Here is a 21,728-nt window from a genome sequence, read left to right as displayed (position 1 = left end):
CCAAATGCTGGGATTACAAGCGTGCGCCACCACGCCTGGCAATCTATGTATTTTTCATTGACTTAAAAAGGTAAAATCTATACTTGGGAGGCTGAGACAGGAGGACTGCAGCCTTGAGGCCTGTCTCAGCAATTTAGGAAAGCCCTTAGCAACTTAGGGACATCCTATTTCAAAATAAAAACAGCTGGGAAGGGGTAGCTCAGAGGTAGAATGCCCCTGGCAACAGGTCGTGCTGGGGCCAGGGCTATAGTTTGCTGGCTCCTGTGATAAACAATAGACACAGGTTTGGGTAAATGAACGAACAGGGAAGGATTTCATTCTTATTTGGGTACACTGCCCTCTTGATCAACCACGTCTGGAGTTAAGAGACAGTGGTAACTCCAGTGGCTCCTCGTTCTAAGACCTGGCAGCTCTGGAGGTGGGTGAAGGCAGCCGGGAGGCCTCATGGCTTTGGGAAAGGAGCCTCGGTCGGTCGTTCAGAGGGCTGAGCCACAGCCTGGCGCCCCCGCCTGCTCCTGGCTGGGGCTCTGCACAGCGGCCGGTGGCTGGATGGCTGGGGTTGGCACTCTCCCTTTCCCGGCAGGTCAAGCTGCCCAAGGGTGAGCACCCACTGCATGCAAGGTAGGGAAGGAAGGGGACACGCGTACAGATCCACGCACCTCCGGGCCTGTGCGTTCCCGTGCCGCTGTCCTAGCTCACCAAGACCTGTCTGCAGCTCAGGTTTCCTGTGCTCTTGGTACCTGAAACCAGGAAGAAAGGAGGGATGGGGACATTGCCCCTGGATGGAGCCCAGTTCTGAGCTCTGAAACCGGCTGCACAGGGCTCTGCACTCAACCCCAGTGCTCACGCCCCCGGGACGCGCCAGCTGCTCACCTCTGCAGTTCCTGGAAATGCAGCCTGGGAGCGCAGAGGGGAGCTGGAGGCGGCCCTGCAGGCTCAGTGCCTCCCCAGAGGCACCTCAAAGCCAGCAGGAAGGGTGTGCAGGTGCTCCTGCCTCCAGTAGGTAGTGTCTAGGGAGAGTGTAGAGCTAGGGTCCCCAGTGAGGCGGGGAGGAGGAGCCGCACCCCCACGCCCAGGGGACATCCGGAGGGCTGGCAGCAGCCAGTCCAGGGCTCAGGCTCCTGGCTCTGTACATCCTTCAACCAGCTCCTTTATCCCCAGTGCACCAATGGAGCGAATGTGTACTAGGGGTTGAACGCCCAGAGGCATTCTACCTCCAAGCCACCGCCCCCCTTATGCTGTGCTAGGGACTGCACTCGGGCCTCTAGCACGCCAGGCAATGCTCCACCACTGAGCTGCATGCTCAGTCTGCCCTAGCTCTTTTTTTATTTCTTATTTTGAGACAGGGTCTTGCTAAGTTGCCTAGATTGGCCTTGAACCTGCTATCTTCCTGTCTCGCCTCCCAACTACTAAGATTACAGGCCTGAGCCACCATGCCCTTTTTTTAATGAGGTTTTTTTTCTTTCCCTTTTTTTTGGTGGCACTAAGGATTGAACCCAGGGACATTCTACCTCCAAACTACATCCCTAGCCATATTTTATTTTTACTGTGAAACAGGGTCTTGCTAGGTTGATGCAAGTCTCACTATTTGCTAAGGCTGTCTTTGAACCTGTGATGCTCCTGTCTCAGCTTCCCAAGTACTGGGATTGTTGGTGTGTACCACCATGTCCAGCCCCTTTCAAGCCCCTCACTGAAATCACTATGGGATCTGCTTGTGCGCCCTCCCTCATGACCCTGCAGAAGGGCCTGTCGAATGTCCTCCTCCTTCCACCCAGTTGGGGAAGCAGAGGCGACTGCCCATTTTAGTACAAGTGGTTTATTTCCCTTCTGGGGGAGGTGTACAGGTGTCAAGCAGAGGTTTGCTCCCCCTCCCCAAGGAATTTTAGTTTAGTTTACATGCATTAAAAACAACCCGTAAGTTGCCACTAATGAAACGTTAGACGCGACCCCTTGAGGTCATAGAGCTCCTGTCTGCAGGTGAGACCGGAGGCGCGCTGCTCTCAGACCGCAGGTTAGGTGAGTCACAGTGAGTTCCGGCTGCTCTGGAGGCATGGCCTGGGGCTGAGGACCACTCTGCTGTCCTGTGTGATGACAAAGTGGCTCTTCCAAAATGGAAACAGAGCCCCACCCTGAGCCATGGCCCAGGGCCCTGCCCAGCACAGGAGGCCTCAGCGCGGTGCACTCTGGGTCACAGGAGGGCGAAGCACCGAAGATCCTGGCCCAGCCCTGTGGCTGGCAGGGTGAGCAGGGGGGTCATCGTTTGCCTCTGGTCAACACCATTTCCTTCCTTCTCGCTGGGCAGGTCAGGGGCCCCAGACACCGGGGACAGAGCAGTGGACTGGTGAAGAGGCCTGTCCTCACATTAAGCCAGAACTGTACGATTTGCTAGAACTTTTGATGGCAAACTTGCTTGGAGACCAAGGGTAAGTGACAGTCATCTTGGGCATGTGCTGTTCCTGGAAGGGCTCCGCTCAGCCTCCCTTAGTCAGCTCTCTCCCTCCTCTGGGGCCTTCCTGTAGCCCCTGCTGCAGCAGTGTGGCCTGGGCAGCTCAGGGATCCCCCTCCCGCCAGGTCTGTGAAGGCGCAGCTGGAGCTGGAGAAGTCTGTGTGTAAGGACAAGCCCAAGTCCACTGTAGAAACAGGATGTGCTTGTGTGCCAATTCTTTGGATCATCAAAACGCCTGCCACACTGAGAAAATGGAGGAAGTTGCTTTCAGAGTGTCTTCTGTCCCCAAGACCAACCCTATCCGCAGGCAGCCATAGATTTGCAGAGGTGGGGGTGGCGGTTAGAGACGGCAGGACATGGCAGGCTTCCTCCCCCTGCAGAGCTCTCCTGACACGTGGCCTGGGCACTCGGACTTGGGCAGTTTTCTGGTGTCAGGGACATTGCTGCACCGCCCGACCAGCCCTTCCACTGTCACTTGCCGGGAGGTGGAGAGCGGAGGTGACTCAGCAGTGGTCACGTGGACCGTGGGCCGTGCCAACATGGCGGCACCGGCTACGGTCCCTCCTATGGCCATGCCTCCCCCTGGCAAGGGCAGGACAGCAGGGTGGGATGAGCCAGGCGTCTGCCATAGGGATGGTGGCCCAGCCCCAGGGGCATCTGGTATTGAGCGGGACAGGAGATGGGCCTTCTGTCCACCTGGGGCATTGGTCAGGACTCAGCCTCAGGAGTCTGCGGGACTCCAGGAACCTTTGGTTTCTATTTAAAAAATGCAGCGTGCATTTCTATTCATTAAAACCAAACCAGAGAGGAGGCTGGCGCTCACTCCCGAAGCGCATTAGGCCGGAAACTCGCTCCCGTAGTGCCTCAGGTGCTCGTTTGACACGGACATGTAGGTGGCCCACATGCTGGGCGAGTACTGTGGGGAGAGGGGAGTGGTCAGAGCAGGGCACACATGGTCGCCAGGCAAGCCCCACCTCGTACAGCCCCCAGGGTTCGAGCAGCCCAAAGATACATTTCAAAATGGGGATACACTGGGGCTCCCCATCCCGCAGGGGAGGGAGGGAGGGAGGGGGAGAGAGAGAGAGAGAGAGAGAGAGAGAGGGAGAGAGAGAGGGAGAGAGAGAGAGAGAGAGAGAGAGAGAGAGAGAGAGAGAGAGAGAGAGAGAGAGATTGAGAATGTGAGATAGAGAAGGGGCTTGGCTGGGTTCTTTCTCTGCTTTAAGGGTGACTGAGGACCCATTTTCTAAAATAATCTCTGAAAGCCAGAGGTACACACTTGTAATCCCAGTACTTGGGAGGCTGAGACAAGAGGATCACAGGTTCAAGGACAGCCTCAGCAACTCAGTAAGGCCCTCTGCAACCTAGTGAGACCCTGTTTCAAAATAAAGATTAATACCCCTGAGTTCATCGTCCAGTACCCCCACACACAAAAGAAACCAAAAACTGACTGCACTGAACTCATAGTTTTTAATACAGTACAACAGCTATCAACACGACAGTTATACTGTTAACTGTTAGATACTGTAAGTCATCTGGAGATTATTTAAGTATAGAGGAGGATGTGCTAGTTTTATGCCAACACTACATCATTTTGTGCATGTGTGTGGTATTGGGGATGGAACCCAGGGTCATTCTACCTCCAAGCTACAACCCCAGCCGTATTTTACTATTTATTAATTAATTAATTAATTAATTTATTTATTTTTTGCGGTTGGAACCCAGGGGCATTCTACCTCCGAGTGACACTCCCAGCCCTATTTTTTATTCTTTATTTTGAAACAGGGTCTCACTGAGCTGCAAAGGGCCTCACTAAGTAGCTGAGGCTGGCTTTGAACCTGCGCAATCCTGTCTCAGCCTCCCAAATGCTGGGATTAAAAGTGTGCGCTACCACGCCTGGCTCCCAGCCCTATTTTTAATTCTTTCCTGCGATCTCCTGTCTTAGCCTTCCAAGTACTGGGATTACAAGTATGGGCCACCACACCTGGCTTACTAAATCACTTTTTTTGTGTGTGTGGCATACTATATCATTTTATATTTATTTATTTACTTATTTATTTATATTTTATGGTACTAGGGATTGAACTCAGAGGCATTCAACCTCCAAGATACACCCCCAGCCCTATTTTTTTTATTCTTTATTTTGAAACAGGGTTGGTCTCACTAAGTTGCAGAGGCCTCACTAAGTAGCTGAGGCTGGTCGTGAACCTGTGATCCTCCTGTCTCAGCCTCCCAAGTACTGGGATTACAAGCGTGCGCCACACACCCAGCTCTATATCATTTAATATAAGGGACTTGAGCATCCTCAGACTCTGGTACCCTTGGGGGTCCTGGAACAGAGGGCTGGATAAACTAGCAAAGGTACTAGGGGCTCAGCAGTGGGAGAAGCCAGACCGGCAAGGAGTGGAGCTTTGATCACAAGGCATCATGGGGGCTAGGGCAGGCTTTGCGTCCAGGGATGTTTTAGCCCACATCCATTAAGGTGTCTGGCTCCAATCTCAAACACGACATGCACTCACAGACCAGCCGTCCTCCCTCCACATCCGCCCAGAGCACACTGCCAGCACCCGCACGAACCTGCTGCTCGGAGCAGCATCGGGATGTGCCAGTTAGCCGCCGCAGGCTGAGGGCATGGGTCCCACACCCGAGAGCCAGGCCAGCATCCCAGCCGGCGTCTTCCCTGTCCTGACCTTGGCTGAGGTTCTGACTTCTAGCCTCAGTTTCCCCACCTGTAAGCGAACCTAGGGCACTCAGATTTGACAACGAGCACTCAGATTTGACGACGAGGTGGGCGAGACCCCTCGCATAATTGTTTCCAAACCCCTGGGGAATGTAAAATAGCCCTAAAGCTGGGCCAAACCCTCTAGGGGATTTTTGCTTGTGGAGGTAAAATACATGTGTCATACACGAGGCAATACAAGTAGCTGAGGCTGGCCACATGCCTGCGATCCTCCCGCTCCGTCTCCCAACTGCTGGGACCACAGGCATGTGCCTGGCTGAAATTAAACACTGTTTTTTTTTTTTTGTTTGTTTGTTTTTGTTTTTTTTTCCCCAGTATTGGGGATTGAACCCAGGGGTATTTTACCTCCAAGCTACAGCCACAGTCCTATTTTTTTTTTTTTTTTTTAATTTTGAAACAAGGTCTCACTAAGTTGTGGAAGGCCTCACTAAGTAGCTCAGACTGGCTGGGAACCTATGATCCTTCTGTACTAAAACTAGGCACTTTAAAGTGCTATTAGTGGCCGGGCATGGTGACGCACACTTGTAATTTCAGCATTTGGGAGGCTGAGACAGGAGGATCACAGTTTGAGGACAGCCTCACCTACTTAGTGAGGCCCTTTACAACTCAGTGAGACCCTGTTTCAAAATGAAGAATAAAAAATAGGGCTGAGGGCATAGCTCGGAGATGAAATACCCCTGGATTCCATCCCCAGTAATGCAAAAAAAAAAAAAAAAATAGTGCTACTGGTGAACTGGGCTGTAACTCAGTGGTGGAGTGCTTGTCTAGACTGTGTGAGGCCCTGGGTACGATCCCCAGTACTGTGACAGATAGATCGAGCGATCATAAGAGTCCTCAGGCCATTCCAGCACAGAGGAGCAGTGACCTGCCCAGACCCTGGCGGCTCCCGAGATGGAAGAGACAGGCTTCGCATGCCAACCTGGTGTCCAGGTGACAAAAGGTCCCTAGGGCCTGAGCAGCAAGGGCCGCCATACCCCAGCTGTCTCCTGGCCCCACGGAAGTTTCGGGGGCCCAGGCCACGTTGAGAGGTAGCCCAAGCCCCGACCATGGAGCTGGGGTGGGGCATGAGGTTCTTAGCCCAGCGGGGCTCCAAGGGAGGTGGTTTTGCCTCCCAGGGATACTGACAATGTCTGGAGACATTCTGGTCATCACCACGGGGTTGGGTGTTGGGATGTTACTGGCACCTAGTGGGTAGAGGCCAGGGGTGTTGCTACACACCCCCCGATGAGCAGGACAGCCCCAGCACAAAGGATGATCCTGCCCACGAACGCCTGAGACTGAGCAAGGCTGCCCGGGGGGCAGAAGTTTCCCACTGCGGTTTCCAGCGTGGCCACATCAGCTTTGCCTGGGAACATGTCAGAGCTGCAAATCCCAGGATCCCGCCCGGATTTCCTGAACCAGAAGCAGGTGGCCTCCGAAGCTGTGTTTTAACAAGTCCCTGGTGATTCTGATGTTCCTGGGCATGGCTCCCCTCCTTAAAGCAGTATTTCCCAAACATGTTCAATAAGCCTGTTAACTCTTCCAGACCCCTTCCTCCAGAGATCCTGTTTCTGTGAATCTGGGGAGAATACCCAGCAAGACTGCTTAAAAATATATATAAAAAAAAAGCCAGGAATGGTGGTGCAAGCCTGTCATCCCAGTACCTGGGAGGCTGAGACAGGATTGCAGGTTCGAGGACAGCCTCAGCAAGTGGTTAGACTCTCGTCAACCTAGCAAGACCCTGTTTCCAAAAACATAAAATAAAAATAGTGCTGGGGGTGTAGCTCAGAGGTAGAATATCCCTGTGTTCAATCCAATCCTCAGTACCCCCTCCCTACACACCCACATTAAAAAAATTACTGGAAATGATTTCTTTGCTCATGCTGGAGCCCAGGGCCTGTGCCTGCTATAACGCTAACATGAGCTCTACCACAGCGTCACCCCCAGCCCCAACTTTATTTTTTGGTACTGGAGACTGAACCCAAGGTGTTCTACCTCTGAGCTATTCCCCCCAGCCCTATTCCACTTTTACTTGGAAACAGAGTTTTGCTATGTTCCTGAGGCTGGCCTGGAACTTGTAATCCTCCTGTCTCATCCTCCTTAAAGTACTGGGATTACAGGTGTGTGCCACCATGCTCATCAGCCCCAACCTTTTAAAATGCCAAGTGAAGCTGCTTGTCTTGCAGGGCAGGGCTGGCTTCTTAGGGTCTGGGCCATCTCTTGGGAAGGTCACATCACAGAAAATGGTGCCCTTCTCCTCTTCGGACCTTAACACAGGTGTGCCTGCCTCGAGCTGGAGCTCCCTGGCTGTCATGGAGATCTGAGAAATCTAGTTTTCTCTTGGGAAAACACAGTCACCTAACGAGGATGGGCACCCCACGTACAAGGGGGATCCAGGCTGGGCTCTTGTAAGGCAATGCTGTCTGTCCTCCTGCGTGGACAGGCCATCTCTCTACAGAACAGGTGTGCGACAGGGTATGCAGGACTTCTTCCTGCTTTTGTTATCTTTTGAGAAACTTGTCTGTGATGTGTGTGGAGATCTGGCTTAATTCTTATTTTATTGTTTTGGTTTTGGGGATGGAACCCAGGGGCATTCTACCTCTCAGCTACGCCCTCAGTACTTTTTATTTTTTTGCTTGCTAAGTTGCTGAGGCTGTCCTCGAACCTGTAATCCTCCTGTCTCAGCCTCCTATGTACTGGGACCACAGGCATGGGCATCTGCACCTGGCTTGGTTTAATATTTATTCGGCAGCAAAACTGTCTTATTCTCCTCTGTGGGGAGCACGCACTGGGCTGGCAGGGTTTTTGTTTTTTATTACCTTCCCAACGAGGGTCGCAGCAGTGACTTCCGCAGAGAGCCACTTACCGTGGGTGGGGGGGAGCCCCTCCCGATGAGAGGCACGTTCTCATAGCGCGGGTTCCCGCCAAAGAGCATGGCCTGGTTCCTGCGGGCCAAGAGGGGGGCTCAGTAGGTACGTGTGCAGAGCTCTACGGGAGGGTCCCACAGGTGTGTATTCGGGAGTGGGGGATGGGAAGAAGAAGGGAAAGAGCCGTCTGGGGGCGGGGCCACGCAGCAGATGGGGGACAGGTGCCAGGGCAGGTCCCCCTGGGATTCACCCAGGCACCGTGGCCAAAGGCCATGGTGGGACGTCCGTGGCGGTGACTACCGGGTCCCCACCAGGTGCGCCGTGGCTGGCGCCCGCAGGCCCAACCACCTAGGGACAGGGAGGGTGGTCCGTACATGTACTCAGAGACGGGGGCATTGGAGATGGTCTGCGCCGGCGGCTGCAGGCTACTCTGGCTGCCCAGGCCGCTGCTGTAGCTGCAGAAGCTGTGAAGCTGCCCCCTCGGGGGCAGATGGGCTGCCATGCGCCGCGCTTGGGGGTTGAAGGGGTCGTTGTCTTCGATGTCATCGTAGTCTCTGTCCCTAGAACACCGAGAGGGACTCAGCCGGCTGCGCTGGGAGGGGGCGGCCTGGGCTGCTGGATCCGCTGTCCCAGCCTGCTCTCGGCCCGCCTCACAGACCGCTCTGCCATTCCCAGCTCCTCGCCCACCTCTGGGGGCGGTCCACCGTGCTGACTGCACACACAGCCCTCCGGCCTTCGCCCCCACTCACGAGGCGCTCGGATCTGACCCTGACCCCACCTCTCCCCGTGACGCTGGATTCTCTCCTAACAGTGACCTGGTGTTTATCCTCCCTGGTATTCCCTGGGGAGTCCCTCCCAGCACCCAAATCTCCCATCATCCCACTGTGCAGTCTTGCCAAGGAAGAGAGGCTGGGCACCGTCCTGGCTCCACCTCCGGCCCTGGGCCTCCTGAAGCCAAGCGCCTGTCAGGACGCTGGAGAAATTTCCAAGGAAATCCAGCCCCTCTGCTGGGCTGAAAGCTGGCCCTGCGCAGCCCGCCCCGTCCTGGGTGGCCAGCTCTCCGCTGCCCCCAGGAAGCCTCCTTCCCCGCAGCCCACCTGGAGGTGAAGAGCTTCCAGGCCTGCGGTACCGCACAGATCAGGGTGGAGAAAGCCAAGGCAGCCAGCAGGGAGAAGAGGCCGAGGTAGAGCAGGCCCTCGATGCCGTCGTAGCAGAGGCCGGTGAGGGCGTCCAGGTAGTCCTGGGGAGGCGTGGGGGTCAGACGCTGGGCTGGGCTCTCCTCTGAAGGCCCGTCCCCAGCCTGGACCCCAGATCTCCTGGGTGCTCCCCATCCCAGGACCCTAGGCCTTGCTCTAGACACAACGCAACACGGCTTCCTGGTTCCCTCTACAAACACTGTGTGCAAGGCACTGGAGGGCTGGCTAAGCCTCCCGCCCCAGGTGCTGCAGAGAATCGGGGAGCTGGCACCCTCCCCCACTTCCCGTCCAGCCCTATCCCTGTTCTTGGGCGGGAAGGGAGCCCAGGTAACCACTCTCCTGGGGCACCCCATACCCTCTATCCCCCACCTCTGTCACCCTGCGCACCTTGTGCAGGCCCCGGCAATCCAACATGGCAGTCAGCTGGTGCAGGCTGGTCTCGGATGAGTTCAGCAGGAGCTGGATTCCAAGGAGATCTTGCTGAAGCCGGAAGAGGAAAAGAGGCAAAGTTGCCTTTTTTTCTTTTTCTTTTTTGTTGTGGTTCTAGGGATTGAACCCAGGGGTATTCTACTTTTGAGCTATACCCCAGCCCTATTTTATTTGACTTTTTTGCAGTGCTGGGGTTTGAATTCAGGGCCTCACACATACAAGGCAAATGTTCTACCACTGAGTATTCGTTCATTTGTTCATACTGGAGCATTCTACTCATGAGCTACGCCCCCCAGGCCTTTGTATTTTGAAACAGGATCTTGCTAGTTTGCTAGGGTTATCACTAAGTTGCTGAGGCGGGCCTCAAACCTGTGAGCTTCCTGTCTCAGCCCCATGAGTACCGGGATTGTAGGCAAGCCCCGCCATGCCCTGTGAGAGGCAGGAAATGAATGGGGTTGGGGCTTGCAGGTAAAGGGGCCGGCCTGGAGCTCAGGTGGGAGTGCAGCAAGGGCAAGGGAGGGTCCTTAGGGTCCCCCCGCCGCAGCCCACACAGATGCTGTGGGAGGCCGATGCCTTACCTCTGCTGTGGGGAAGAAGGGTACAGCAAACTGCAGCAGCCTGGCCACATGGATCTGCATGGTGGTCAGCGAGCGCTGGAAGACCGTCAGTGCCTGGGTAGAGACCACAGCCCCCATGAGGCTTCATTTCCCAGAAGCCCCTGGGGCTCTTGTAGTCCCCACCTGCCCACTGGCCACAATGCACAGGAGGGCCTGGTGGGCTGTGTCTACTGGAGGGGCTACTGAGAATGCAGGGGATAGGGATAAAAGGAGTTGAGTCAGGTTAGCTCTGCAATGTTGGAGGACTCTAGCCTGTATAGGAGGCAGTTCCCAGACATCTGGTCAACCCACCCATTATGCCTGCAGTCTCTTGCTTATAGCAAGTCTCCTCCAACCCTGCGGCTTCTTGCTACTAAGATGTGTGGTCCTGAGACCAGCAGTCCGGGCCTTTGCTGGGAGCTGGTGAGAATCTGCAACCTCACCCCCGCACCTGCCGTGACGTCCTACACAGCATCTGCAGGGTGACCAGCACCCCAAGAGAGGTCCACAAGGGTGACAGTGTGAAGAACATGGACCTGGAGGGCACTGGTCAAGAGCACACACCCCCCACCCAGAGAAGCAGCCTGAGAGTGAGCGAGGGCTGGCCCCCCGCCCCCCTGGTGGGCAGTGGCGTTGGGGAGAGAGGGCCAGCTGATGGGTGGGTGAGGATGCACACGGGCAGCTGTACCTGCTGGAAGGGGCTGGCGACACTCTGGCTGCAGTACAGGTAGTAGTGGGCTGCCTCTGCAAGGTAACAGCAGCAAAGTCAGGCCGCTCCCAGGGACCAGACCCCACCTTCTCCCCACCCAGGCCCCCAGTGAAACAGGCCCTAGAAAATGGCCCCGGGCCCTGCTGGACCTGAAGTCTAGGGACAGGGCAAGGCCCAGGGTGGCTGGCCCTGGGAGCCTGGCCTGTGCGTCCAGAGTGGCCCCAAGGGCAGAGGCCCAAGGGCCTGTCACCTGTGCTGATTCGGCCCCGGGTGTTGTTCAGGATGAAGGTGTCAGGAGCCACGCAGAAGTCACTTGTGCCCTGTGTCAGGGACAGGAAGACAGGGGGCGGGGGGAGGTCAGACACCGGGGCCTGGGAGCAGCCAGATGTCCCTGCCCCGGGTCCACATCCTAGACAAGCTATCCGCGCTTTCTACGTCTCCACTGTTTCTCTGCTGCGTGGAGATGATAACTCTTTAAATTATGAGTGAGTGTACACTGAGCGTTCCAGAATCTGACTGCAGCAGAGAGCAGCTAACTCTTAGTCTTGTTCTCTAACACCTCTTCTGGCATGAAGACTCAATGCACAGGGAAACCTGGGCCCAAGGGCAGTTGCAAAGTGGAGTCCCCTGCACTCCGGCTGCATCTGCTCATCTGTTTCATCAAACCATGCACGCTTGGCTTCAATCTAAAGGCTCCCTGGACTTGAGTGCTGAAGAGTGAGGTTAAAGCTGGGCGTGGTGGTGCAGGCCTCTAAGACAGGAGGACCACAGGTTTGAGGCCAGCCTCAGCTAAACTTAGCAAGACTACTGGCAACTTAGTGAGAACGTATTTCGTTATTTTATAAAACCCATTTTTTATTTTATAAAAAACAAAAAAGGGCTAAGGGTATATCTTGGAGGAAAAATATGCCCGGATTGCCCTAGTACCAAAAAAAAAAAGTGAGGTGAGAGATGAACCCATCCAGTTTTTGAGGACGGGTCCTCACGTCGAGAGAGGACATCCAACAGGAAGGACATGGGGCTGGGAGCTGGGCGAGTGTGGGGCCTGGACCTGCAGCGCGGCCTGGCCACGTGGCCAGCGAGGCCCGTGTGGCTGTGTGGAGTAGGTCTGGGCCCTGGGAGAGGTGGTGGCAAGACGTCTTCCTCTGGGCCAGGTCCCTGGATCCAGCCTGGGGTGCTGGGGTGTGGTAGGGCTGTGTGGGGAGGGGCTCTCCTGCCTTTCAAAGCAGGCAGAACAGTGGGGGCCACCCCTTCCTCTGCCGCCTCATCTGGGGCAGAGAGCCCTACAGATAACCGTGGTCTTGGGTGCTGGGGAGTAACAGGCCCCTCTAGACACTGCTTCCCAAGGGCCCCATGCAGAACGCTCTGTGCATAAGCCACCATCCACAACACACCAGCCCAGCTATCCTATCGGTCAGCTGTAGTGCCGGCAGCCCACGGGCACCCTGCCCCTGGCTTCAGTGGCAGAGAGGCAGCCAGGCTGAGAGGCGGAGGGGGAGCCTTGGATGGATAGGGAGCGAGGCTGTCCTCTTGGTCTGTGCTGCCCCCCCATAAGTCTGGGGTCTAAGGAGAAAGGGCAAGCGGCCCTGTGGGGCGTCATGTGCTGTGGCCTCCCGGCCTCCTTCCATCTCAGGACAGGCCTGTGTTTCAGCCCTGTGGCCTCCCTGGTCAGGGGAGTCAGGATGATGTGGGTGCACGTATGTATACGAATGGACGTACACAGGCACACAGCCTCTGCGTGTGCACGGAAGCTGCTCCTGCAGCTTCCTCCTGGAAGCGGAGGGCAGGAGAGGAGCGGGAGGGGCTCCTAGCATGGCCGGCTTGTGGGAGAGGCTGCCCAGCACCCAGGCTAGGAGACGGTTAAGCCCTCAGGCAGTGCCTGAGAATGACGTGACCATCTAAAGGGCCACTTGGGCGGCCCTCCCATGACGAGGATCCCTGTGTAGGAAGCCAGGGATTTTATACTGTGGATTTATACTGACTGTGAGCCTCCCGTGGACAGACGGACCAACTCATCTCTTCCCGTCCATGGTCCTGGGCCGAGAGCCCTGCCCACCTGAGAGCCCTGCCCACCTGCTCTGGGGCCAGATCCCTGCGACAATTCCTGCTCTTGCTGAATTCACTCTGTGTCCCCTCTTGGTGTCCCCTCCTGTGCCTGACTCCCACCCCCTCTAAAGCTCTTCTGTGGCTCACACCCTGACCAGGGGGGTGGCCAGCAGGGTCCTGGAGGCATGGTGGGTGGGGCCTGGAAGCTCAGAGCTGGGCTCCACAGAGCCTGCCTCCGGCCTCTCAGCCTCCCTGGCGCTCTGCCCCATGCAGGTCCCTTCTGGGGGACAGGTGGGGGAGGGGCATGCCAGCCTGTCAAAACAAGCCCTGGGGAGCAGGGCGGTGGGGTGGTCAGAAAAGGCTCTGCACAATGACCCCTTGACAGCGCCCCTCCCCCACGGCTCCTCTCCCTATTAAAATGCGGCAGCGTCCCCAGTCCTCTCAAAGGCCCTTTCAGCTCCCCTCGCCCTCCTTCTCTCTCGCACAAGGGCCTGACTAAAGGAATTAGGAGGATGGCGCGGCTCCAGCTCTGGACACTCGGGGCACCCGCCGCACTATGGGACCATCGCCTGTGGTTTCTCTGTGTGCGGAGCCCGGTGAGCAGAGAAGCCCCTTCCTGGAGGGAGCAGGCTCCCTGGGGCAGCTCATGGTGGCCAGCTGGAAGCCGCTGCGGCATCCAGAAGGCAGGGGCGGCCCCGGGAGAGCCCCCGAGGCGTCCCTGCGCCCGTGTGTGGGCTCAGAGGCTGCCAGCTGGGCAGCTGTGCACACAGGCCCCTTGCTGCTGTTTACAGCCTCCTCGCTCCAGGGCTGTCGGGGCGTTCTAGGCAGGACCCGGGCACTCGTACCCTGCTCTCTGCTATACCAGTCCCTGGTACGCAGCCACGGCACTAAGGGGGTATGGGTGATGGAGATGCCCGTCTCCTCTCCCTGCTGGACAAGCCTCGGCCAAAATCTACAGAGCCAAGCGGCACCAGGGGACACTCACTGCAGGCAAGCGCAGGCAAACTGCCAAGGCGGGGGCTACTGGCCAGTCCCCGCAGCACTGGGCAGAGTGTGAGATGGGGAGGGGCTGCCACTTTGACCCCCCAATGCCTTCACCCCCAGGGAGTGAGCGTGGGATGGATGCAGACCACAGAGTCCTTTGTGGCCCCTGAATCAGCCAGAGGCCCCTTGAGGCCCACTGGTAAAGGCACCGTTCCCAGTGTCTGTGCACCTGCGTGCATGTGTGTCCACAACACACTCACACGCAGTGTGCACCTCTGCCACGGCGACTCGCACCGTGGCTCGATGATCTGCCGACAGTGCTGTCGCCCACTGGCTGGCATCTGTCAACAAACATCATGTTCCCCTGGCATTCACACCCATGCCCCTGGCACCTGAGTGCCATGCTGCAAAATAGGTCGCAGCTGAACTCGTGCACACAGAGAGCTCTATGGGCCTCACTAAGTAGCTGAAAAGTTGGCTACGAACCTATGATCCTCCTGTCTCAGCCCCCTAAGTCCTGGGATCACAAGCGTGTGCCAGCATGCCCAGCTTGTCTTATACATTTCTTGTAAAATTTACTCCCAGGTTTCTCAAAGGCTAGGATTCCAAGTGTGTGCCACCACGCTTGGCTTTTTATTTTTCATTTTGAAGCAGAGTCTTGCTAAACTGTAAAGGGCTTTGCTAAGTTGGGGAAGCTGGTCTCCAACTTGATCCTGTCTCAGCCTCCCAAGGTGCATCATCACACCCAGGTATGCGCACGTTTAAAGGTGTGCATGGAGCTGGGGATGATGGTGCATGCATGTAATCCTAGTACTTGGGAGACTGAGATGGAAGGAGCACAGGTTTGAGGACAGCCTCAGCAAGTAGCAAGTAATGAGACTCTCTGTTTCAAAATAAAAATAAAAAACAGCAGCCGGGAGTGGTGGCGCACACTTGTAATCCCAGCATTTGGGAGGCTAAGACAGGAGGATTAGTTTGCGGACAGCCTCAGCTACTTAGTGAGGCCCTTTGCAACTCAGTGAGACCCTGTTTCAAAATAAAGAATAAAAAAAAACTAGGGCTGGGAGGGTAGTTCAAAGGTAGAATGCCCCTGGGTTCCATCCCCAGTACCGAAAAAAAAAAAAAAAAGGGATGGGAGTATAGCTCAGAGGTAGAACGTCCTTGGGTTCAATCCTAGTAATACACGAGCACGCACACACACACAGGCACACATAGGTGTGTGTGTGACTCCAAGCGTACTGGCACTGTGGGGAAGATAAAGATCACACCCCATATCCCTGGTGCCAGAGAAGCCGGCAAAGGTGCAAGTGTCTGAAGCTCCCACCCCAGTTCTTCATGGGACAGAAGCGTCTGGTCTTAGCTTTGTCCCTCCATGTGGCCATGGACAAGCCCCTTCCCTCCTCAGGGCTGGCCAAGGTGATCTGAGATTCTGGGGTGCCAGGTAAGGGCCACAGCAGGGAGCCGGCTGGCCTGGGGGTTCTGAACAGGACACAGAACCAGACAGTGGGCCCCCCAGTCCCCCACTCACCACAGCCGCGGCGGTGTCAGCAGCCAAGGAGGCCCAGCTGAGGAGCAGCGTCAGCACCCCACAGCACAGCATCCTACAGAGGGATTCGCAGAGGTGATGGTGGCATCCCGCCTCCTGCCACCACCCTACCCTGCCGGCAGCCCTGAGAGGCTGGGAGAGGGCCAGGGGACCCAGAGCCGGGGCAGGACCCGGGCTCAGGAGAGCCAGGTGTGGAGGGCAGCTGGGCGCAAGGCTGGCCCGCCCCTCTAGTTCTCCAGACACAGCCCTACGCGGGAGAGGCACGCAGGGGCCTGCCTGCCGTTGCTCCCCGGGGCAGGGAGCTGCTCTCTGCACCGAAGCCTGGCCCAGCTCTTTGTCCTGGCCCCCCGCGCAGAGCTACTTACCAGGCCAGGAGACACTTGGAGCGCTTGGCCAGTCCCAGGCAGGTGACGAGGCAGATGACCAGGTCCAGGGTAAATAACAGGAGGTAGGAGAGCCACCTGCACGCAGAGGGGTCGGTCAGCAGAATTCCCCACCTGCCACCCACTCAGGTGCCTGCACAGCAGCGCCAAGGCCCCAGACCCCCTGTTACAACAAGCTGCTCGGAGCCGCTGAGCTTGACACCGTGCACGTCCTCACAACAGGGCTTGTTCTTGACCGCTGCAGGGCTGGGGTATGGCAAGGGAGCTGGGGGGGGGGGCTGGGCACCCACTGACTCCCAGGCCACCCAGCTCCTGATACCTCAAGGCTCTCCACACCCCAGGGAGGAGCTTATGGGAAAACCCTGTCACAAACCCGCTGGGAAACCCTGGCAAACCACCTCACCCCTTCAAACCTCAGTTTCCTGCCAGGGGCATAAGGAGAGGCAGCCAGGGAGTTGGAAGACCCCTGTCCTGTTTCTATAGAGCCAGGGGCTCAGGAATCCACATCCTTTAAGTCCAAGGGCAGCAAGAAGATCCTACAGAGTACCCTTGTTCCTTTCCCTTTCGGCTGGGGCCCAAGGTGGTCCTTACAACACAGCCCTGGCTTTGGCCAGCACCGCCCTCACTCTCCCTGTGCTGGGGGTGGGGGGGAAACCAATCTGTCTGGCGATGAGATGGGGGTAGCAGAGGAAGGCGGGGCAGAGACAGGGCACTCCGCAGTCCCCAGTGGGAAGTCTTTTGACCTAATTTCTCTCAATGCAAGGGCCACATAAATTCACTGACCCTCCTTTCTAGCAATGGAGAGCTGCTCCGCGATACCACTGAGGGTGAGAGCATCTGGGGTGTGAGTAGGGCGTGGCTGGAGCTGGGAGAGGGTGCTGAGGCCGAAGGGGAGGCAGCAGGCTGGGGGTCCTGAAGCCAAGTGAATCGAAGCTCAATGCCAGATGCAGGCCCCTCAATCCCTGGCTCCACACGGCGAGGGGCAGCCCGCAGCAGGGCTCTGGGAGAGGGCAGAGCATGCCCCTGCTTGCCGAAGGCCACCCAGAGACCAGCCTTCTTAAAACCAGAGCTGGACCAGGTACAGTGTTGCCTAACTATAACCTTAGTACTTGGGAGGCCAAGACACAGGTTCACGGGTAATCTGGGCAACTTGGCAAGATCCTGTCTCCAAATAAAATATAAAAAGGGTGTGGCTCATTGGGAGAGTGCCCCTGGGTTCAATGCTCAGTATGCCCCCACCCACAAAAAAGGAAGGAATCGGAGCTGGGAGGAAGGGGCCTCAGCAACCACTGAGTGTTAGAAGGCCACCCCTGGGGCTGGGGTGGGAAGGCATTTTGCTCACGAGCGTCTGTCTGGTGGGGAGCTGGACCAAGGTCCTCTTCAATCCAGGATGCCTCTGACATTGTAGGGGGGCTGGCCAGCTGGGGCGAGGGTCGGAGCACCATCCAGAGCTCCCCTCGCTCCCCGCCAGCTCTTCCTCTTGGGAAGGGGAGGCCAGGAGCGGGAGGTCTCTGGTGCACTTGGTCTGGACTCAGACCAACAGTGACCTCATAGGAGGGACTTTCTGACCCAAGGGAAGACAAATTGGGAAAACTGGGGCATTGCGCAAGGCGGGGCTGGAGCCCTTCACTTTCGTTTCTCCATGGCTCAAAGGAGCCACGCTCTGGGGTGGGGGGGATTCAAAGCCGACGTTTGTTTTCCACCACTCATACATCCGTTCCGCCCTCGGGCCTCCTCTGTGCTGGACGCTGGGCCCTGGGAACTTACTGACCGCACTCACAGATGCCGCGCTCCCGAGCCAGGGCTGCCGCGGGTCGGGGCCCCACAGCCTACACAGCTCTTCCCAGTCACTCTCCTAGACCCTGCCCTGGGGTGAGGGTTGGGCTCTGATGTGTGCTCAGGGCCTTCGCCCAGGATGGGGCTTGGGGGACCTGGAGTCAGACAGAAGGCTGGAGGGCGCAGGGAGGGGTCTGGGCGCCTCCGCGGGTGGCCAGGTGGGCGGCACCTCTCAGCCCCTCACCTGTAGTACTCCACGTAGCTGGTCTGCTCGGACAGCTCCGTCAGCTGCGTGGTAACCCCCGTCCACTCGGGCAGTCCTGACAGCTGGACAACGATGCTGCCTGCCATCTGCTGCAGGAACTTCAGGGTCTGGATGTAGTCGTCCTGGGAAGCGAAGATCTCGCCGAGCCGAGCCAGGTGCTGCTGCAGGTCCACCTCCATCTTCTGGATGTTTCCGGACACCTGGGGGGAGGCGGGGCTTGGAGCCTGGCCTGGGGGGGGGGGTCCTTGATTCTCAAGCTGGAGGAGATTTCTGTAAGCTGTAGCAGATGGCTCCAAGGGACACGAGACCCCGGGGTCCAGCCCTGGAGAGTTCACGAGGCTGATGCTACAGTCTGGATCTAGAATCTTCCCCCAAGGCCCGTGTACTAAAGAATGGGTTCCCAGCTTGTCCAAATGGGAGGCAGTGGAAACTTAAGAGGCGGGGCCTGGAGGGAGGTCTTTGAGGCATGCCCTTAAAGAGGATGGTGGGGTCCCAGTCTCTTCCTCTCTCTCTTGCTTCCCAGCCATGGGGAGAGCAGCTCTGTTCCATTACATGCCCCTGCCACGATGTGTTGCTTTGCCACAAACTCAGTGGAGCTAGCCAACCACAGCCTGAAACCTCCCAAACTGTGAGCCACAGCGAACCTTTTCTCTTTATAAGCTCATCACCCTAGGTATTTGTTACAGTGACAGAAAACTGACTAACACACCACCTAGTCCACATGTCCCTCAAAGCAGTGGCAGGTCCCGATTTGGTCTTTTATTGTGTGTGTAATACTGGGGATGGAACCCAGGGGCAATCTACCTCCAAGATACACCCCCAGTCCTATTTTTCATTCATTATTTTGAAACAGGGTCTCACTTATGTGTGGAGGGCCTCACTAAGTAGCTGAAGTTGGCCAAAAACCTGTGATCCTCCTGTCTCAGCCTCCCAACTACTGGTATTACAAGTGTGCGCCACCATGCCTGGCTCTGATTTGGTCTTAACTAGGACCTGGGTTCCAAGATCTAGTGCTTACAGGTTGGGTATCTCTAATCTGAAAATTCAAAAACTTCTTTTTTTGTTGTTTATAGTTTTCTTTGTGATACTAGGAAGTGAAACCTGGGGCTTTCTACCTCTGGGATACACCTCCAGTCCTATTTTTTCTTTCTTTCTTTCTTTCTTTCTTTCTTTCTTTCTTTCTTTCTTTCTTTCTTTCTTTCTTTTTTCTGGTGGGTCTAGGCATGGAACCCAGGGGCATTTGACCTCTGAGCTACATCCCCTGCCTTATTTTTTTTTTTATTCTTTTTTTTTTTTTTTTTGGTGGTACTGGGGTTCCTGGTAGCCCTTCTACCTCGAGGCTACACTCCCAAACCTATTTTATATTTTTATTTGGAAACAGGGTTTTTTAAGCCAGCGCGGCTGGCTTCGAACCTGCGCGATCCTCCTGTCTCCGCCTCCCAAGCACGGGGATTACGAGGGTGTGCCACCACGCCCGGCTATTCTTTATTTTGAAACAGGATCTCACTGAACTGCAGAGGGCCTCACTAAGTAGCTGAGGTGTCTGCGAACCATGATCCTCTGGTCTCAGCCTCCCAAATGCTGGGATGACAAGCGTGTGCCACGCCTGGCTCCTATTTTATCTTTTTGTTTGAAACAGAGTCTCATAAGTTGCTGAACGCCTTGCTAGGTGGCTAAGGATGGCCTTGAGCCTGTGATCCTCCTGTCGACGCCTCTCATGTACTAGGACATGTGTCACCATGCCTGGCTCTGGCTCCTAAAACTTAAAACTCTAGCATCAAGTCTACGCAAATATTCTAAAATCTGAAATGTCAGACACTTCTGGTCTCAGGCATTTTGGGTAAGGGACATACTAAACACGTATAAAGACCCCAACGGGAAAACAAAGTAATCCACTTTTCGTTTCTGAAGACTCTTAGAACCTGAACAATGTGGATCATGAATTCTTTTAGAAAAAGAAACTGTTCAAATCAGCCAGGCCTGGTGGTACACACCTGTAACCCCAGTACTTAGGAGGCTAAGACAGGAGAATTGCAGGTTAGAAGCTAGCCTCAGGAACTTAATAAGACCCTGTTTCAAAATAAATAAATAAAAGAGGAATGGGGTTGTAGCTCAGAGGTCGAATGCCTCTAGATCCAACCTCTAGTACCAAAAACAGAACAAAGTTCAAACGGAAGAGGTCCTGTGTTCCTACCTTGGCCTTATTCCCACTAGAGAGGTTTTGTGTGGGGCTAGCAACGGGCTCCCAGCCATTGTTCTGAACTCCCAGGGAAGGCAGAACAATAGGACTTTGAAAAAACAAAGACAGATCCTGATCCTGTCTCTGACAAGAGGTTGGGGGCAAGAGAGAGGGACAACGGTGCCTCCTCGGTGCTCAGTCCTTCCTTGGCTGTTTGTCCAGCCAGGTGGGTGGGAAGGTTCCTGTCCCTCAGTTGTGCCCTACATACCTGCAATGGAGCGGCCCCTCCCTAAGGAAGCATCTGTCTGCATGAAGTTAGAAACAGGAGGATGACGGTCGTCACTGGCCCCAGGACTGAGCCAGGGGCTCAGGTGCTTCCGACCAACCCAGGCCTGGTGGCCGCCAGCCCCAGCTCACCCCACTGAGCCTGCTCTGGGCCTGCGCCCTGGCAGCCCGGGAAGAAGGGCTTTGTTGTTCTGAGGCTGTCCCTCTGGCCTCAGAAGCATTGCGTGCTAATCCTCAGCCTGCAGGCTCCGGCTCCCAGTGTGCACGGCGGTGCGGGATCAGCATGTGCAGGGCTAGAGCTGGGGCTATAGAGTCTGCGCTACACTGAGACTTTCTGGTCCCAGAAAAGAGAATGGTCCTCTTGTTTCACGGCTTCATTTGGCGTGTGCCTGGCTGTTTAGGAGCTGATGAGGACCGAGAGACACCAAAACAGACTCGGCACAGCAGAGATTCTGCAGCTCGTAGCTTCACATACAGAAGAAAAACCCCAAGCCGTGTCCTAGGACATCCAGTCACCAAATGGCAGCCTGAGAACTGAGCTTTCCAGTTCAGTCTAACGAGATAAATCACAAAGGCGTTGTATCATTTCTACAAACGGCAATGTTATTGAGTGGGGGCAGTGCCGGGCGTCGTGGCGCATGCTTGTAATCCTAGTGCTTGGGAGGCTGAAACAGGAGGATCCGGGTACGCATCCAGCCTACAGCTACTTAAGTGGGGCAGTATGAGCAAAGCCAGGACCATCTGTCATTTTTATATTCCGTATTATATCAAGCAAATTTTAGAGCAAAGGGCTCTAAAAAGTTATCTGTAATCTGTATGGTCTCAGTACCTGGGAGGCTGAGACAAGAGGAAGACAGGTTCGAGGCCGGCCTCAGCAATTTGGTGAGACTGTTAGCAACTTGGCAAGACCGTGTTTCAAAAAAAAAAAAAAAAAGGGATAGGAGTGTGTAGCTCAGAGGGTAGAATGCCCTGGCTTTAATCCCTAGTACAACAAAAAAGAATAAATGATACCAGGCACGGTGGCGCGCACTTGTAATCCCAGTACTTGGGAGGCTGAGATGGAGGACTGCTTTAGAAACTCTGGAACTCTCAGCAACTTAGTGAGACCTTGTTTCCAAATAAACACATAATGCAATAGCATCTGTCAAAGCCTCAAAACTCCTGTTTTCCCACCAAACAAAACAAAATTACAAACTAAAAAAAAAATCCCAGCGCTGACCTACTTAGCTTGGTGCTTCCTCAGGCTGCGTCCAGTTCCTGAGCAGCGCAGGACACAGAGCGCCCAGCCAGGGAGGCAGGTGAGCC

The 21,728-nt window shown here is 55.8% G+C and overlaps 1 protein-coding gene across 2 annotated transcripts in view; it reads right to left on the bottom strand.

The window, feature by feature from the left end:
- Positions 1 to 3,281: 3,281 nt before the first annotated feature.
- Positions 3,282 to 21,728, bottom strand: part of TTYH2 (tweety family member 2) — a gene marked incomplete at both ends in the record, with an annotated part of 37,429 nt that continues 18,982 nt past the window's right edge. Inside the window, 11 exons of one of the 2 annotated variants that reach the window (XM_080712616.1) lie at positions 3,282 to 3,362; positions 8,029 to 8,107; positions 8,404 to 8,589; positions 9,127 to 9,269; positions 9,613 to 9,705; positions 10,233 to 10,325; positions 10,939 to 10,994; positions 11,210 to 11,279; positions 15,518 to 15,590; positions 15,901 to 15,996; positions 17,939 to 18,183. In XM_080712616.1, the coding sequence (XP_080568742.1) occupies positions 3,282 to 3,362; positions 8,029 to 8,107; positions 8,404 to 8,589; positions 9,127 to 9,269; positions 9,613 to 9,705; positions 10,233 to 10,325; positions 10,939 to 10,994; positions 11,210 to 11,279; positions 15,518 to 15,590; positions 15,901 to 15,996; positions 17,939 to 18,183 (1,215 nt within the window). The remainder of the gene's footprint in view (positions 3,363 to 8,028; positions 8,108 to 8,403; positions 8,590 to 9,126; positions 9,270 to 9,612; positions 9,706 to 10,232; positions 10,326 to 10,938; positions 10,995 to 11,209; positions 11,280 to 15,517; positions 15,591 to 15,900; positions 15,997 to 17,938; positions 18,184 to 21,728) is intronic. The other variant, XM_080712617.1, reaches the window with a different exon arrangement.

This window comes from Muscardinus avellanarius, assembly GCF_963383645.1.
Source record: "Muscardinus avellanarius genome assembly, chromosome: 16".
NCBI lineage: Eukaryota > Metazoa > Chordata > Mammalia > Rodentia > Gliridae > Muscardinus > Muscardinus avellanarius.
Note: the sequence above shows the minus strand (reverse complement) of the source record. Positions and strands in the feature narration are given on the sequence as shown.